Source organism: Cladophialophora immunda (genome assembly GCF_000835495.1).
Source record: "Cladophialophora immunda strain CBS 83496 unplaced genomic scaffold supercont1.19, whole genome shotgun sequence".
Lineage (NCBI taxonomy): Eukaryota > Fungi > Ascomycota > Eurotiomycetes > Chaetothyriales > Herpotrichiellaceae > Cladophialophora > Cladophialophora immunda.
In genome coordinates, this window is record NW_015622559.1 from 1 (window position 1) to 17,043 (window position 17,043).

At 54.2% G+C, this 17,043-nt stretch overlaps 3 protein-coding genes across 3 annotated transcripts; all 3 read left to right on the forward strand.

Annotated features, from left to right (window-relative positions):
- Nucleotides 1-8,659: 8,659 nt before the first annotated feature.
- On the forward strand, nucleotides 8,660-9,381 carry PV07_12582 (uncharacterized protein; the record flags this gene model as incomplete). The annotated part of the gene is made up of 2 exons (XM_016400121.1): nucleotides 8,660-8,755; nucleotides 8,794-9,381. 2 exons carry the CDS (start codon nucleotides 8,660-8,662, stop codon nucleotides 9,379-9,381), a joined length of 684 nt encoding a protein of 227 aa, XP_016242231.1.
- A 172-nt stretch (nucleotides 9,382-9,553) lies between these two features.
- Nucleotides 9,554-11,761, forward strand: PV07_12583 (uncharacterized protein; the record flags this gene model as incomplete). The annotated part of the gene is made up of 1 exon (XM_016400122.1): nucleotides 9,554-11,761. One exon carries the CDS (start codon nucleotides 9,554-9,556, stop codon nucleotides 11,759-11,761), a length of 2,208 nt encoding a protein of 735 aa, XP_016242232.1.
- Nucleotides 11,762-13,288: 1,527 nt separating this feature from the next.
- Nucleotides 13,289-15,107, forward strand: PV07_12584 (uncharacterized protein; the record flags this gene model as incomplete). Its single annotated transcript, XM_016400123.2, has 2 exons — nucleotides 13,289-14,401; nucleotides 14,463-15,107. The coding sequence occupies exon 2, from the start codon at nucleotides 14,670-14,672 to the stop codon at nucleotides 15,105-15,107; it is 438 nt and encodes a 145-aa protein (XP_016242233.1). The 5' UTR covers nucleotides 13,289-14,401; nucleotides 14,463-14,669.
- Nucleotides 15,108-17,043: the final 1,936 nt, after the last annotated feature.

Below are 17,043 nucleotides of genomic sequence, written 5' to 3' on the forward strand. Positions count from 1 at the left end.
AAGAAGGGAGGTAGAAGCATTCAGGCTTGTCGCGCTTCTTTTGACAGGTTGTACAGGGCATGCCTCCAGAACACTGCATGGTAGATCAGCAGCAAGTCTGTCGCACTTCGAGGGAGTTCATCGTACTCTTGATTTGCTGTCGCGGCAGGGCTTACAGGAGTTGGCCCGCCGTTTGCTGAAAACCGATGAGTGAGGGGGGCCCAGGGCCTGTATAAACACAGTTGGAGCGCTGGAGATGGCGGTCAACATCGTGATTTGTGCCACCAATGACTTTTCAGTGAGAGCGTGTATGATGCCGGTGCGTTTTCGGTGTATCGGGCAGGTGTAGCAAGCAAAATGCGTGGTGTCACAGGGTCCGATCACAGTGACCCGCAAGGGGTGGACACTTTGCCAGTGCTAATGTTTGGAGACTGTGAAGTTTGAAAGATATACTATGGCATCTGCTACAACAACACCGACAGGTGGTCTTCGAACGTCGAGGTGATAATTAGAGAATCCGATTTTTGACAACCTCAAAGGGTCCTGAAACAGAGGTCAAATATGAAAATCAGGGACCTCAAGGAGGGACTGCAGCAGATCCCACTCCGAGCATCTCTGCAGCACGCGCAGATGCAAAATGCTGCGAGAGAATAGCGTGGTGGAGAGTTCCAACCGGGGTGGAGGCTAGAGTTCGGAGTTCCCAGAATGTTTGCTCCAGACCTGTGTACCAATCAGTAGGAGGCTCCGACTGCGGTAACTCCCGGGGTGGATGGAAGCAAGCACTTGTAAGGAGTCGGGAGAGGGACGAAATGGGACGTGATGGTGTGGAAGGGTCTGTCAGGTTAGCCATTTCCGAACAGTGTGCAGCCGTCCTCTAGGCCGAATCGATGCCACTGCACGTATCAGTTCCACTCGCAGCAATGGTCTTCTCAGGGGGTGCAGGCCTAGAGAGATGCGAGTTGACGAAAGGCTTATTACAGTTTTGCATCGGGAAGACCAAGCGGGGGCCCAGAGACTGGTTGGCGATCGCCATCTTTCGCCAACTCGGCCAGGCTGAGAGTCTGCCCATTTGCGGCCACCTGGTCGGTTCCAATGTTGCTGGTTAGGTGGGGGACGACTAGGACCAGCGAGCAATGATTAGCCTCAAAGCCCTCGGAAAGATAGTCCGTAGACTGCTGGGTCAGAACAGGAGTGCGCATGATGAGAAAGAATTTGGAAGCGAAAAAGGCAAGATTCTCCATATCGTGTCGGATGTTGGCCTCCAGGTCTCGCGGCCTTCTTCTCTGATCCTCGAGCAGCACAGACCATACGACGATTCGACGATTAGTCCTGGTGGCTTTCACACCCCTGCCAGGACAGGGCAAAAGCATTTGCCATCGAGAACGTCGAGGGGCAAGCTCTGACAAAACACTTTTGGACGGCAACACAAGGATGAGAGGGATGCGTTCGGGCCGTGCATGGTTCCCTACACTACGACACTCGGGGATGTAGTGATAGTGGACGAGAGCCACAGTGGTCGCCTAGAGTAGACACGATGATGGCCGGTGGGAGCCCCGATTGACAAGAGAGACGAGAAATCTAGATCTCGTCTTGCTGGAGCGAGAGTACTTGACTAGGGGGGGGGGGGGGGGGGGGCGCTCCGGAGCGAGCCTTTCACGTCGACGGGCTCAGAAATTGGGGGTGGCGGCTAATGGCCGTGGTCGCCGAATGGCTCGGATGCGCCAACTGATTGGTCGAAAAAGAGTCTTCCGTCACCATCGGCCCGCCACACTGGAACCCTTTCGCAGCTGAGGAGGAGACTCAAACCGCGCGGCGTGTTAGGCGGACCAACATTTCCAAGGCGACACCCTAGTACTCCGTACTCTTCTTGTGGCAGACTGCAACCCGATTCGCGGGCCCCGCCACCGCGGGCCGCGAACCACCTAAAGTCGGCCAGTGGTGGAAGAGCTGTACGTAAATCACGAAGCATTAAGATCCTCGATGATGTATTTGCCCGCTCGACTGGCTCGACTGGGAAATGCAAATCCCCCTAGGTGGTGCTCTCCGCGACACCGTGACCGAATTTGGAATCCCCATGCTCCCTGAATTCTGAGACCCAGCTGTACGCCGTCGGCAATCCTTCTCCCCTTTTCTAGGCTGGGCCGCATTGGCACACTGCGTCCAAGGACGGTCTATCACGGTAACGGGTCTAGTCGATGTGGCCGGCCTCAATGGGCGACGAATTTGATGAGCTGCAGTCCGCAGGACTCTCTGAAAGGTTGAGGCGGTTGTGCAGTGTGAACGAATCCCCAAGTGAAACGTAATCGAACGTGCCGAGAGATCAGGCCCCAAATGGTACTAGTCCAGTGTGCCAAGGGACCAGGTCCGTGACACGGTCGGGCAGCTTGGGATCTGCTGAAGGAACCGACCCCATTGTCGAACCGGCGTCAAATATGAGCTCCTCAGGATCCCAAGCCTCTGAGAATCCTCCGCGCCCCTCATGCAGAAGTCAGTTGCCTCTGTATGTTGTTCGAGGTCAATCGAAATCCTCCCCACGTATGGGGGACCGAGGAAAGGGGGCCACGGCCGTGGGTTTCTGGCGGGAACGGGGAGTGGCTTCCTACCGACTCCCCTTCGCACAAGAATCCTGCTCTAACCCCGCCCGTCGCCTACCGTCCCGTTCCGCCATTAGCTCAGAGTTTTGCCATCGTTTGATGTGAATGAAAAGTGTAGGTCTCCAAAAAAATCGTTTTTTGGGGGGGGGGGGGAAGGAAGAGAGAGAGAAGGGGGGGAACCCAGGTGGGTGTTCAATTGGATGAGCCAGATAAGGAAGCTAGAGAACCACAACATGATAATGATAAAGTTGGAGATATGGTGAAGGACTGATCTAGTCTATTCTTTTAATTTTTTTAATTTTTTTTTTTTTAATTTTTTCAAGTTTTTTTAGGTTTTTAGTTGTTTGTTTGTTTGTTTTTTATTTTTTGTTTTTTCGGTTTTTCTCCACCCTCGACCATATTATCCTATGTAGTAGACTGGTTCGATACAGTAAAACCACTTACCTAGATTATGTGACCGTAATCTCGTCCTCCCTCGCGCTCTATCTCTCTTCGCCCCTAGCTCGTGCCCGGTATCTTCACTCAATCGGAGGAGTTGAATTCATTTGTTTTGGAAGTGTTGCACAAAAGGCTCAGACATGGTTGCAGACGAGTAGAAGCTTTACCGTACCATGGGACGGAGATTTGATGTACCATGACCAAACTCTTACAGTACTGCCTGTGGTGATAGGGAGCACGAAGCAAGTAGCGTAGAGGAGCAAGGAAGGCACACGCTTTGAGGATCGGTCGTAGGCGGCCAAAGTCCAGAGGGATTGACACATGGGTCACGCGGTCCCCGGTCTACACAACGTCACGGTCCTCGGAGTTAGGACGTGAGGGGACCGGTTGGGATGGTATCCGTGACACGACGGACTCGAGGACTTTTCTTGACCTCCGTTGATCGCTGTTGCGGGAATGGCGATCAAAGTATCCAGGCGATCCCAGGAGAGGTCAGGGTGAGTATCGTCTTGGCATTCCGGCTTCGACCAATTAGGAGGAGGAGAGATTCAAAGAACTGACCAATCAGGGCTTTCTAAGAGACCATCTACTGCGTCTTCTTCATCACCACTGTTCAGCATTATATCTGCTCCTGACGCTCTCCAAGTTCGCTACCGCACCGTCCGGTCTCTAGGCGATATATTCGTCCACTTGAATTATCTTTCAAGGCTGAATTGCGGGTGTGAGAGAGTGCCGGGACTGCACTCAGCATTCTTGACCGCGGAGGGGATAAATGGCCAATCACGGCCGGAGACTGGACACAGAGAGCCGGATCACAGGTCCATGGTATTGCTGAGGACAAGCCAGTCCAACACCTATCATCACCCATCATCCGACGATCCCGTCACACGGACGAGCCTGCAGGATCCTACCATCGGTCGTTGCTCGATCCAGTGCCCAGGTCGCTCTGCGTGAGATCGGGGTTGAAGTGAGAGCCTGTAGTCGACAGCGCTGGTAGGTCATAATGTGCCTATTTAATCCTTGCCCGAACACCACCAGAATGGGTCGCGGATCGATGTCGGCCTGTGGGCCGCGACCGAGAGGATCTCCTCCTTGATCTGTCCGGTTTCGTCGGCCAACATCACGGTGGGATTCGCTCGCGAGATCATGACGACAGTGGCTCCTGCGTTGGGATGCAGTACCGGCGCCAGTGTCGGTCGCCCTCGTTCACCGTTCACGTGGCCGTCGTAGAGACCGGTTGTTCGTCCATTGGGCGCCTGGGACTCAGTAGAAATCCCGGATTCGCAGAGTGGCCAAATCTATCCAGATAGAGAGCTTCTCAGTCCTATATAAGGGGGTTAACTCGCGTCGTGGGTCACCCGCGAGAGGGGATATCCAAAATGCATAAAAATCCAAGTTGACTTGACTCATGCCATCCTTCAGTGATGGAGCTCCGAACAGTCTCCTGCGGGATTTCCTGACGGCCTCACGGTTCAAATTACTATGTCGAGCACGTCCTGACGTTGTTCCGCTGTGACGTGCATTTCTACAGAACCGTGCCCCAAAAAAAGAAGGGAAAAAAAAGGGAGGGGGCGGGGGGGGAGGGGAAAGGGGAAAAAAGGAGACAAAAAAAAAAAAAAGAAGATATCCGCCTTATGATGGGTTATTGTAGGCCTTTTGGCCTACTTTCCCTCTCTTTCCGCTTATTTCCTTCTTTCTTGTTTTCCTTCTTTATTCGGCCCTCTTATATATAGTATGAGTTAAGCTTGAAGGTTATGATAGTAATAGTTTTTAGGTAGACATTAAATGCGGTTCGAAGATAGTAGACTTGAAAGCATTGGGATACTAGAGTATATGAGACAGGATTTCACAGCAACGAGCCGTGCAACGTACCTATTTTCAAGTTGAGCGTGCAATAACCGACACCGAAAATAAACGAGATGTCAAAACAAGCGGGAAAAAAGAAGGTAGCACATAGACCGCCTTCTTGACATACCCCTTAAAAGGCACTGTAGGTGGCGAGAGGGGAGAGGGTTTGAGGAAGCCGCTCGGAAAAGACCGTTTCCTGTGCCCATGAATGACGGCCAATCCCCTCGTGTTCTAGCCTCGTCAATATGGGTCCGACAGATACAAGCTCGCGCTTTGCACGTGAACGGAGTGACTCACGGTGATAGGGGAGGATCCGATTGTTGTGTGCGGTGTTTGTGTGCGGTGTCTGGGGAGCGCCGTCCCATCTGCGTTCGGAATATTGTGATTAAAATGAGTTGTGCTCTTTTTCTTGTCAAGCGGAATTCCTGCTTTCACACACGATAGGAGTTCGAAAGATGTCCGTTCAGGCCTGCATAGTTTTATCGAGTACGGGAGTGTTCATCAGACGGATCGAAATAGTCCCCCCAAGTTCGTATCTTCCTCAACATTCTATCGTGTTATGTGTGCGGCTGAGCATCGCGGTGAAGTTAAATATGCCTCCTGCGCCACCGCAAAGCATAGACTACACCACAAGTTGGTTCTCTTTCAACCATGGTAGCCGCATTCGAAGACTGGATGACCGCGATCTTTCTCACGGGCGACTGGGATGAGATGAAAAATTGGCCACAGCTGGGGGTGCTGTGTAGTTACGGGCAGGTTTGGAGAAGTTGTCACGATTCAGTAGAACGGATGACACCGTATGAAGTCCGACAAATGCTTGAAGGCCATCTCGATGTATTGCAAGGCCTCTACGAAAGACTGGGCTTCTTCCAGGAACGGTCATTTCCACGGCTTTTTTTTCTGATTCTATACCATCTCCTACGGATAGAGGTCGGAGAGATGAGTCCCGACCTTATCAAAGCCGGCCTGATAGTATCCCTACTCTTGGACAAGTCGTTCGATCCCATCTGCGATGCGGACAAATGCACCCATCAAGCCGTCTTTTTTCTAGAAGGGTTGAGGAAATTCTCACCTCAGGACGGGGACGACCCGCCGGAGCAACCCGCCTCTCAGCACGAAAAAGCCTTACTTGATAACGTGAGCTGGGACATCCGGCATGAACCGTGGCTAGCTAGGGCGAGCGGGGGGGAGCCTCTAGACTTTACAGAGGTGCTGTTTCCACACCGCGTCACTTTAATCATGGGGGATGACAGCATTGAAGTCCGTTTTTCTCCGCCGGGCCGGACAGTCTACGATGTTTTGAAGGCGATACACGAGGTTGGCCATAGGGTTAGTAGTGACGCCACAGATGATGACTTCGGCTTATCACACCATTGTTTCAACGGAATAGGCCAAGAGGAATCAGATCCAACCACTTGGTATGTCGATCTTTGTTAGTGACACGGCTGGATACGAGGAGAAGAGTTACCGAGCTATAGAGTACGGCTCGGTAGTCGAGCGCCGGTCGCTCTCGAGATTGACTTGAGCAAGCATTGAGAGAGGTTCGTTCCTCGTTCCCACGACTCTGTAGGTCCCATCCTTACTGCAAAGTCCATGTTTTTCTTCTTGTTTCGCCGATTGAGCCACCTCCGTCGCCCGAATCTACCTCTCGCTTCCGTCGAAATGCAAGGTCAATGTCTCGAGATGACCGAGCGAGGCTGGCCCGCCAGTCGTGCGCCTTGGCAGGGTTCTTCTGACAAGGACTGATTTCGGAGAGTTTGGTTCCCCCTACCTGTCCGCGGGGGCTTGGGGACGTCGGGGGATTCCTCGCGAGGCTGCGCGAGGCTGCGCTATGTGACGTCACTACGGAGACATATTCTTCCGACTTGCTGCTCCCGCCAAAGTTGTGAGACCGACTCGGATGGAAGCGGCCCTTCGCCAGCATCGCATTCTATTGTGTCGGAGATAAGGCCTTGTTCAGAGTTGGGCGAGGAGGACGAAATCAACCTGTCGAGCTCGTTGTTGAGCGCCAGGTAGTCTTCGCGAGGTAGATTACGCGCCACGCGAGATTCTCCAAGAGCAATAGCCATGTCTTCTGAAGCGAGATGGCATGAGAAGCATGCATTGTCGAAAGGAAACGCGCTCCGTCGAAGCCAGAACGGACTTGAAATAACCAAATTCGCCCCATGAATTTTCGAATGGCTTAGAGCGTGTCTAAATGGTGTGCTACGCGCAGTCTCTCCTGTACAACATACAGCCGAGTTTTCGGTCGTTGTAAGGTGCGTGATGTCCCCTTCTCGCCGCGTTTGGTGATTAGACGTAAGGGAGTCGGTTAAGGCTAATTATCAATACCACTATACTCAGCGGCGAATCCTGACCTCTCCAAGGTCCATTTTCGTTTCCGGACCTGAGCATCTCGACATTCAACCCAAGTCATGGCGAATCCATTCTCAGCTATGGCTGTGCAATCCTGAGCTCGCTTGGCCAGCCCCGAGGCGCCCCCTAAGTGGCGTGAGCACAGCCCCCGAGTCTGTGAAGGTTCCCACGACTTAGTCCCGACTTGGAGGTTCTCGGTTTTGGGGCGCTTCACATCTTTGGAAGGCCCAGCTCCCGGCCTCCCTCTCGGTTGGCATTTCCGGAGTCGCCTGGAGGAGCCACTAGTTGGGGAAGGCCGTTCGGAGATGTTTGCAGTACTTGCAGTGTTTATCTTGTTGGATAACTGGAGGCGGCGATCACCCGAGGCCAATTGTGCTGCACCTTTGATCACTTTCCATTTTTGGCGGGACTGGAAACGTATTGAGCTTGGGCATGGATAAATACTCGGCATACTTTCCCATTGTAGCCCCTGTCAGGAACTGGTCTAACACGACCTGAGATCGTCAAGGGGTTCAATTCCTGCGCATGCGGACTCCCTTACCTTCTTCACGCAGTCGCAACGCCCGCGACGCTCCCCCTTCTGCGCGGGAATATCGCATGCGATGAGGCCGACTTGAAACGAGCCCTCATTCGATTTCCACTGCCTCACCGTATCGGTGATAAAGTACACCCTAGAAATTGTGATCAAAAGCTTCGGTGTGAAGCTACAACCTACGCATGGGATATACGACGAATGTCCGGACGTGCGCATCCCTAATCTTTATGGATTTGCGCTTTCAAGCGGATAGTTGGTCATGTCACTTTCAGCCTCGGGCGCAGAAGAATAGAGCTAACCGACTTTCTAGTAGTTTGACCGCAGTTGAGCACTGCCCTCTTCTTGTCCGCCTGTATCACTACCGTCGAAGTCAGTTTTGTCTTGCCTTGGTCGTCGTGTCCCTTCCAACCTAGTTCCACATCAAAGCGGTCTGTCGAATGAGTTGGGCGGGTACCTATTCATAGAATATATGGACCAGAAACAAGGGTAAATGCTGTCAAAGGCCCGGGAGACCGGTCGAACGGACGGTCGACTCATAAAGAATCTATTTCGCAGTCTTTCACAAATTACGCTGAGGATTGGCCGCGTCGCTTTTCCTCATATCGGGGTCGCTTATCATCGACGACCAAGCATCCATACGCTTGGAAAAATTGACCTCTCACCCCTGGAGATACAGGATTTGGAGAATGTGCAGATTTTGTTCTTCGACGGGGTGGTCCGCCACTAGGGTCTCCCTAAGGGCATAATCTCGGACCGGGACCCGAAATTTCCCTCACATTTCCGGAGGCAGTTGCTGGCCAGGCACAACGTGCAAAGGTGGCTTGCGGCGGCATACCACCCAGCAGCGGATGGCCAAGCGGAACAGACAAACCAATAGGTCGAGACTCAACGACGATGCTTATCGATAGGCATGTACCAGGAGCAATGGGCCCAATGGATCCCTGAGGTGGAACGATGCTTGAATACAACAACGAACCGGCCAACGGGCAGAACGCCATATGAGATCGTGTATGGACTGAAACCCCCTGACTTGCCGACTGGCAGACGCGGACGCACCGCATACGAGATGCAGAGGATTTCATATCCGGGAGACAGAGAACCCGCGACGACGTCAAAGACGCCCTAGACCTGGCACAGGTGCGGATAGCTATCCGGCTCGATTCCCGTCATAAACCTCCAGGCTCCCGTGGAAAGGTATGGCTCAGGGTGGTTAGGCCGGGTAGACATGGATACCAGCTGACAGGAAACCCCAAGACTGGACCGATCCGCACCGAACCCTTCAAATTCAAGAGGAAGGTCGGCGACCTGGCACATAAATTGGATCTTCCTGGATCGGTCAAGATCCACCCGGTGATATCCGATGTTCACCTGGAACAATCCTGCGAAGACGAGCATGGTCGGAAGCGGCCGCCACCAGCTCCGATAGTGATCGATGGACCGGAAAAGTTTATCATCGAGAGGCTATTCAAAGCAAAGGGAGACCAGGTGATGGTGAAGTGGAAAGGCCACGACAAGCCAACATGGGAAATCTATCAAGGTACTACGCCAAGACCTCCTAGAAAGGGTAGGGAGGTTTTGAGGCACGCAGAAAGGGAAAAGCGGGGTCTGGCAGGCCTTCGGATTGTGATCTGACTGAGAACTTAGACCTTTTGATGTTTTGCAACCTCACTCATCTTTCACCTACATCTCACCAGCTATCGGACCATGGGGAGTTAGAGTTCGATCAACCGTATCTTTTGATGAGAGAAAACCACATACAGACAAAACCTCTGACCCTGGTCTTGAGAACGACTCCCATCTCGACATGAGCGACGGCGGCTCGAACCTCGTACTCAGTTCGGACTCATCCAAAACCCCCCTATCCCCAAAGAGCCGATCGGGCATCAACATGGCCGATAGGGCACCGGGAACAGTCATCAACAAATATACGGGGTGGAAGCATGAAGTCTGGAAGGAAGACTACCATTGCCTAGTGGGAACTGGCCCTCAGGGACACATAAGGGGCCCAATCAAACCGAAAATGACGAGCCACTACCCTGTTTTTCGCTACCCGGGGGAGAGCTTCTTCGAGGGGACAACACAGGAGGTCAAGGACAAATTTCCGAGACATGTGAAGCTGGACGACACGAGCCTCTACCTGGTGATCAAACTGTTCGATGAAAAGGAACGCGCGGGTCGCTTCGAGGCCGACTTTGACCAGGCTGGCGATGTGAGACCGGCGCGACAGCGTTTCGGCCCGGGACCACGAGTCGAGATCGAGGGCACCCAATACTACCCGGTGTACAAGCGCTACTACATCATTTGTGGGGACGACTATGTCGCACTGCGGGATATCCCAAGGATCGGGCAGGACAGCCAAAAGGAGAGATGTAAACAAGCGAAGGAAGACCCGGGCCCGCTGTCCGTTGGCCAGGTCCCCATTCCGAAGGCAGTTATAGCCAACCCTCCACGGCTACTGGTCCTGCGTCAATCCACCAATTTCGACAGCAATAGTCAGTCGGCTACCCCGCCCCCCGGTGAAGACTCCCTGTCCTGGCAATGGGCAGAGGCCCGGTCAAAGGTGGCCCACGAATGTTGGTGGGATTCCACCGGGGACTTCACGGGAAACCCGGGTTCACCCGACAAGGGACCGGCGGGCCGGACGAGAAACCAAGCAACGTTGGGTAGGCAACCGCGAGCCGGCCGCTCTGACACGGGCGTGAAACCCAGCAAGGACGCAGAACCCCCCAACGACACAAACTCTGGCGAGGGTGTGGACTCCAACGCGGACTCTGGCGAAAGCACGAATGCCAACAAAGGGGCAGGGGGACTCAAGGATGCAGAGGGGGTGGCGGCCCCTGGGCCACAGCCGTCACAGGCTGCTAAGCCACCAGCATCGGGCCCTATCCCTGCACCAACTGGACAGTCGTCTGGGCAGCCTGGGGCTTCGGAGCGTCGGAAAGCGCTGAGGACAGCTCAGGGGATGGCGATCGAGAATAACCAGTTCCTGCGACACCAGTTGGCCAAGGCTGAGGAGGTGGTCGCGGGCCTAAAAGTAGTCGCGGAACAGCAACGGCAGACGCAGCCAGCATTGGTGATGGCGAGGATGGCACTCAACAAGGCCAAGGAGACGGGCGTACCAGACCAAGCCCGGGCCACGGTCGTCGAACTCAAGGAGCTCCTGGAGGCTACGCCTTTGATCCCTGGCTCGGACCGGATCCGGGATGACTTGTGGTTGGAAATCGCGGAGTTCGAGGAGGACATGAGTCAAGAGAATTACCGCCTCGGGGTGGTTCACAGGGGGTTCCGCAAACACGTGAAGGTCCCGATGGGACGGGAACAAGACTGGAACCTTATAGCCAAGCTGGAAGAATCGGGCCCGTTCTTCTTCGAGGACGGTGCTGAGTGGCGTGGCACGAAGGTGTTGCTTAACCCCGGCGAGGACGGTGAGAGCAAGATATTCGGCAGGTACTTTTTCTGCAAGGAGACCCCGGATGGGAAGTTGGACCAAGATGACCTCAACGCTCTGGATCGGTCGGAATATTACAACTTCGACTTGGTGGAGATGTCGGACGCCGAAAAGGCCATGACCCTGGCGCAACTTGACGTGTTCTCAGGACGCTACGTCAAGGTCGCGGATGGGCTGCCGACGGCGAGGGAGATCAAATGGTCCCGCGACCGAGATTTGTTCTTTACGGCATCGGGCGAGCGCTTCCGGGCGCCAGGAGGAGGGAAACGCCTGGTCCCATACAACCCTATTCTGGGGTTTGTTCCGGACGGGGACACGCACGTGAAGGTGGACCTGCTGTCCGAACGGAAGGCAAACCACAATACCGGCGACCCGGACCCAGACCAGATCTCACAGGAAGTGGCAGCGGGGCGTTTCTACGACGCCGAGGGCAACTTGAAGACTGTGGTGGTGAGCACAGGGGCAAAACGAAAGGCAGGAGCCACCCAAATGCTGGACATCCAGGCTATGAAAAAAGCGCGGGGGGATACCTCGTCCTCACCGGGGGGCATAGGCGTGCAGTGACCACTTGCGAGGAGGACCGGACCGGCGCGACACGACGGCCGACGCCACGTGGTGGAAGGACTGACTCGTCTCGGATCCCGGTCATGAGGATGCTTCGTTTCAACATGAGTCTTGAACGATGCGGGCTCTCGCTTGGTGTGCAACTTCTCATTCAACACGAGCCTTGATCAACTCGCATGGTACGCCACTCGGTGGCAGCGCTGGAATGACTTGGACCCCGCTGGCGGGAGCAGTTTGCTCGACATGGACCTCGGTCAACGGGGGCTTTTTTACATTCAACAGGAGCTACATTAGGCGAACAACAAGCAAAAGTGAACGACAACCAACAAGGACGTTGGCTTTTGCTGGCCGAGGGGCGCATGGGGCGCATCTACCCTAGCTGAGCGGTAGCCGCTCCTCAGATAAGTGGTATGTAAGCATTCCGACAGTTTCTTTCAAGGTAGCCTGGTTACATGCCATGTTTCGACGCTCTCACCGCAGCCGCGATACAGCCCCCTCGCCCCTCTCACCGCCCTCTCCTTTTCTCCTTAAGACGTCAGCTTCTTCGCCTGCATCCCCTTCCCTCTTGCTCGACCCTGACTTGAAACCAACGAGCGCGACGCTCTTCCCGCCGTGAAACTGGCTTCGTCGTCGCCAACCTATCCCGGTCGAGGCGAAGGCGTCGTGGCCTGAAGGATTCTTTGCTGCGCGAGATCCAGTGGCGCGTCGGCAAGAGGCTCGACCAGTTTGCGAAAGAGAAAGGTTCATGAATGCCAAGAAATTACAACGAGGACACGAGAGCATGAGCACCTGTCCTTCGATCTCTCTCGATTTGAGGCGTCCATCAAAACGGGAGTGATGAGACCAGACAATTCATTCCCGAGGACAACCGCCGGAGAAGGTGACGACAGGAGCCTGCAGATCTCGCAGACCTCGCAAACGATCATGACCGTGCTGCGCAGCCCGCGTCGTCCTGCCATAAATCTGCAAAGCATCTCCGTAAGCTGGAACCTCTGATGGAACGATGGTCGGGACGCAGGTGTGGAGAAGGTTCTAATCTTCGATGGTCACCGTGTGTCATCGCGTAGCGCATCGAGGGTCTTTCGAAAAGTGATGGATGAAACAACCCGTCCCCGCTGGTGACAGACAAGATTTCAGATCAACGGCCCCGTTGAAGCGTCTGCAAAGACCCCTACCAGTGAATTCCTCGGGGGTGGGCGTCCTACCCCATGTAGGTAGAGATCTCACACCACCCGGGAGTGGCCAGAAAACCGACCGGGATGCGCCCCAATTTGGTCCAAGACTTCCTCCAAGTAGCTGATCGGAACGCCATCCTGGATTCTTTTCATCAACGATGAGATGTCGAAGATGCATCAACTCGCGGGCTGTCGAGCGCGGTCATCTGACCGGGTAACGGGACATGGTGTGCAAGCTCGCACGGGAGGCGCGCACCAAAAGCGTTGACCTCGCCAGTTTTTAGCGTGCAGACTAGAAACCTAATCTAGGCCATTATTTTCACCCCGCCGCCAATCTTCTACAGCGTGTTACCCTGCACGTTTTCTCAACAATCACGTCCATCCCACGGCCTCCTATGCCTGCGCGATCGTCAAACAGCGGTATATTAGGTAGGGGACACGGCCTCGGAAGGTCTGTCCATGGTCAATCTCGTACGTTGGGCCATGCCGTCAACTGATTTGTATGCACAACAAGCGTGTGAACGCGAACCTCAGCGGCCGCGAACACCTCGGAACCCGCGCGCGCAGAAACCTCTCCCTCAGGAACAGGCCACTGGCCACACTAGTGTTCGCTAATTATTCGCCAGACGTAACGGGTGCAGGCACTCACGGTATTATCGCTCGGTTATCCGCCACCGCAAGTTGAGGTCTGGGTCAAGGTCCCAGCGAGCCAGGCGAGGAGGAGGTTTCAAAAGGTGAAAGAGCGTGGTTATCGTCCGCAGGAGGATCCTCGTGTTCTCGATCACTATGTTGAGGACGGCCCCAGGACAGGAAGACTTGAGGAGATGACTGAAGAGGTTGAACAATGTGTTCTGGCGTTCGTTGACAAGGACCGATCAGGTAGAGAGAAATCCAGCGACGTTTTAGCCTATGGATCAGGTATCAGCACGTCTTCCGTTCTACGCGTTCTGCGCAAGAATAACCTCAGGGGTGTCAAACCCACGAGCAACCCCGGTCTGTCGAGGGCCCAGCGTTCACTTCCTGCGCTTGCAGGACTGGACACTGGAGGATTGGAAGGACGTTCTCTGGACCGACGAAACCTCGGTTGTGCCAGGGTACACGACGGAGGCAGGGAATCTGGCGGCGAGCGGACGAGGCCTTGACAAAGTCAGCTATCCGCAACCGCCGGAAAGGCTTCTCTGAGTCCATGTTCTGGGGCTGTGGTACTTACGGTCTGCAAGGGCCTTATTTTATCCGGTATCCTGAGACAGGCAAAGAGCGTCAAGAGGCAACCGAACACGTCGCGAACGATCGCACAAGGAACTGGAACCGATCAAGAAGGAGGAGTGGGAGGTGTGGACAGGAACGAGACGACTAGGCCTGAGGTATCAAGGTGGTAAAAGGCCAACCTGGCGATTTACAGAGCCCAATGGCAAGTTTGGTCAGGAAAGGTGAAGGGGGCATCGACCGGCGTCGCTACATCAAGGTAGGAGATTCAGGCGATCTAATGCCTTCTCTCGCTATTTCCTAATGTGATTTACGGACAGAATCGTAATCGAGTTCATCGTTGAGCCATTGATTGTCCCGTTTGCGCAGGAGTGCCCGACGTCGCGGCTCGAGACGAGAGTCCAGGAGGACAACGCATCATCTCACGCCGACTGGTCTGCGCAACGAATCTTTCAACGTCATCGAATTCCTCGTCTCCCGCATCCTCCCCATTCACCGGACTTAAACGCCCCAGAAATGGCCTGGTCATGGCGCAAAAAGGCCACGACATCTCGCCGTCCTCCGCCGTCGGATCAACGAACGGGAAAAGGCCTGGAAACAGCGGGGGAAGAGCCTGCCGCAGGAGCAGATTTCGGCTGTGGATAGAGGGCATTCCACGTAATATTCAAGAGATTATACGACTCGAGGGTGGCAACGAGTACAAGGAAGGCCGAGATACTAGGCGCAGCTACAGAGGCTACCGTAAGGTAGGCCATTTACACAAGCACAAGTACCTACAGGATTACAGGGCAGGCGACGGCGAGGTCGAACAAGTAAACCTGCCTACCGCAGGCGTAGCCGAATGGCCAATCCACAGAACACCTAGCGATCGAGATAATCAACAGGACAGCGAACAGGACAGCGAACGATCACAGTTGTGGCCGGGACAGTGGCCAGGACACCGATTAGATCACACAAAATGGTGACAGACTGTTTACTCGATCGTGCCGAGGCCCTAATTGACTAGTCTATGCGCTAAAACTAGCGCAGAACCAACACTTTTGGTCCGCGCCTCCGTACGGAGTACCGAGCATGCAAACGTTCAGCCACTGATTGGCATGAGTGGCAATGACAGCGGGAGCCACAGGTGCAATTAGACTAAGATTTCATGACGCTGTGCCACCTGTTCGGGCGTCGCCGAGAAAAAGCACGACAGGATGCGGTTGCCTGCCTTCCCAGACTATCGGGATCGGCAGCCGAATGGATTGCTATTTCTCGGAGCCATCAGCAATGGTGCAACAACGTGATATTGAGGGCCAAAGTCGTGCTAACCTCGCCCCTCTGAACCGTTTTAGGTTGGCTGTTGTCGAGCGAGATGTTCCCATGAGCCTTCAATAGTAGAGTTACGATTGCTCGCTGGGATATTCTTCTTGAGTAGAGGCAGTTAGACCTCCTTTTTGATCACCCAGGGGTCACTCTCATGAGAACTTAGTCCACTTGGGTTAAAGCCGGTCCGGGCGCCTGACACAATGCCCGTGTCTACTCGCTGTAGAGAGTTTCTCCTTATCACAGAAGACACCCTCTGGGTTCCTCGTAGATCGTTAGGCACGTAGGCGCCCTCATTTTTCAGCGGTCGCTAGGCTCAACGCGTATCCCGAAGGTCTTATGGCTTTGGATCACGATATGGACGTTATTCCCTCGCGCTTTGCGTCTTCAAAAATTTGAGCGCGTGTTCCTCCTCTTAAGGTTGCCTCCTCTTGAATAGGGTAATCGGTGTTGGACGGATGAAGATGTTGAATCTCCAAGGGTGATCTTATAAAACCAAAGTCTTTGCACCTCGTAACGCGACAGAAGGGTAGGTTCGTTTGTAAACCGCCCTGGACAGTTGAATCGGAATAGTCGAACGCCCGAGGGTGTGCCATGTGGGTATTTGCCTAGGAGCCTGCAGGTGCCCAGTGGCCTATAGGCAGTCCTACCTCGTGAGAGGACTTATGGGTCGGAACGAGCGTGTCTCAGGGTCAGACCAGCTTTTCGCCTTATTCATGGCCACCAGAAAGAGCTCTTGCCCTCACTTATAGTCCACGAGCGGTAACCTCGTCATCGATCTCTGTATGGAAAACATTCGTGCTGCTATTCAATGGATGCCGATCTCTGTACCAACCTAGGATGGACTGTCCTGATTGCGGGAGGGGGAAGGGGCGCAGCTCTCTCCTCTTGACAGACGCTCAGCAGCTTCTTACAGTTTTTTTCCGGTGTACAAGGCTTTGATCTTGTTCGTTCAGGCGACGGTAGCTGTAAGTTGCCAGTGCACTGGCTTTTCGTCGCATTCACCACCGCGAAAGGCTTCTGGGTATGCGCAGATTGAGCGATTTCGCGTCAAAGAGGAAGCAGGAGGTAACCGCAGTTCCTCAAAGAGCCTGTCCTTCGAGTGTCGGAGTCAGTTTGTTTCGAAGGCCTCGGAAGGAAGAAGCGATGAACAGGCATGGGATCCTACCGCCTCGTTGCCAGGACTAACTTTGTGGCTCACGACCTCGTGTCAGGGCAGAGTGTAGGTCTCAGTGGGAACGTTGTCAGGAAGAATTGACAAAAATCCGATTCACTCACGATCGTTTGACAGACGCAGGAAGCCGATTTACCGCCGTCGTCAGCGATGGGACGTTCGACACGAAGGAGAAGAGGCGGCAACTAGGTCAGAAATCGATTCATTGCCAGTGGCCAACTTGATTTCCAATAACGTTCGAGTTGACACTGCCTCACACAAAGGTCGGATTCAAGTCATGCCTGTTTAACAGCTGTGGTCTGACAACTTGCTCGGATATCGACATTCCACCCGTGAATGAGCTCCGCTCCCCAGCCCGCGGCCGTACACCCCAATCCATCAACGGCAGTTACCAGGTGCCTTCAGCCCAATGAACCCATGTC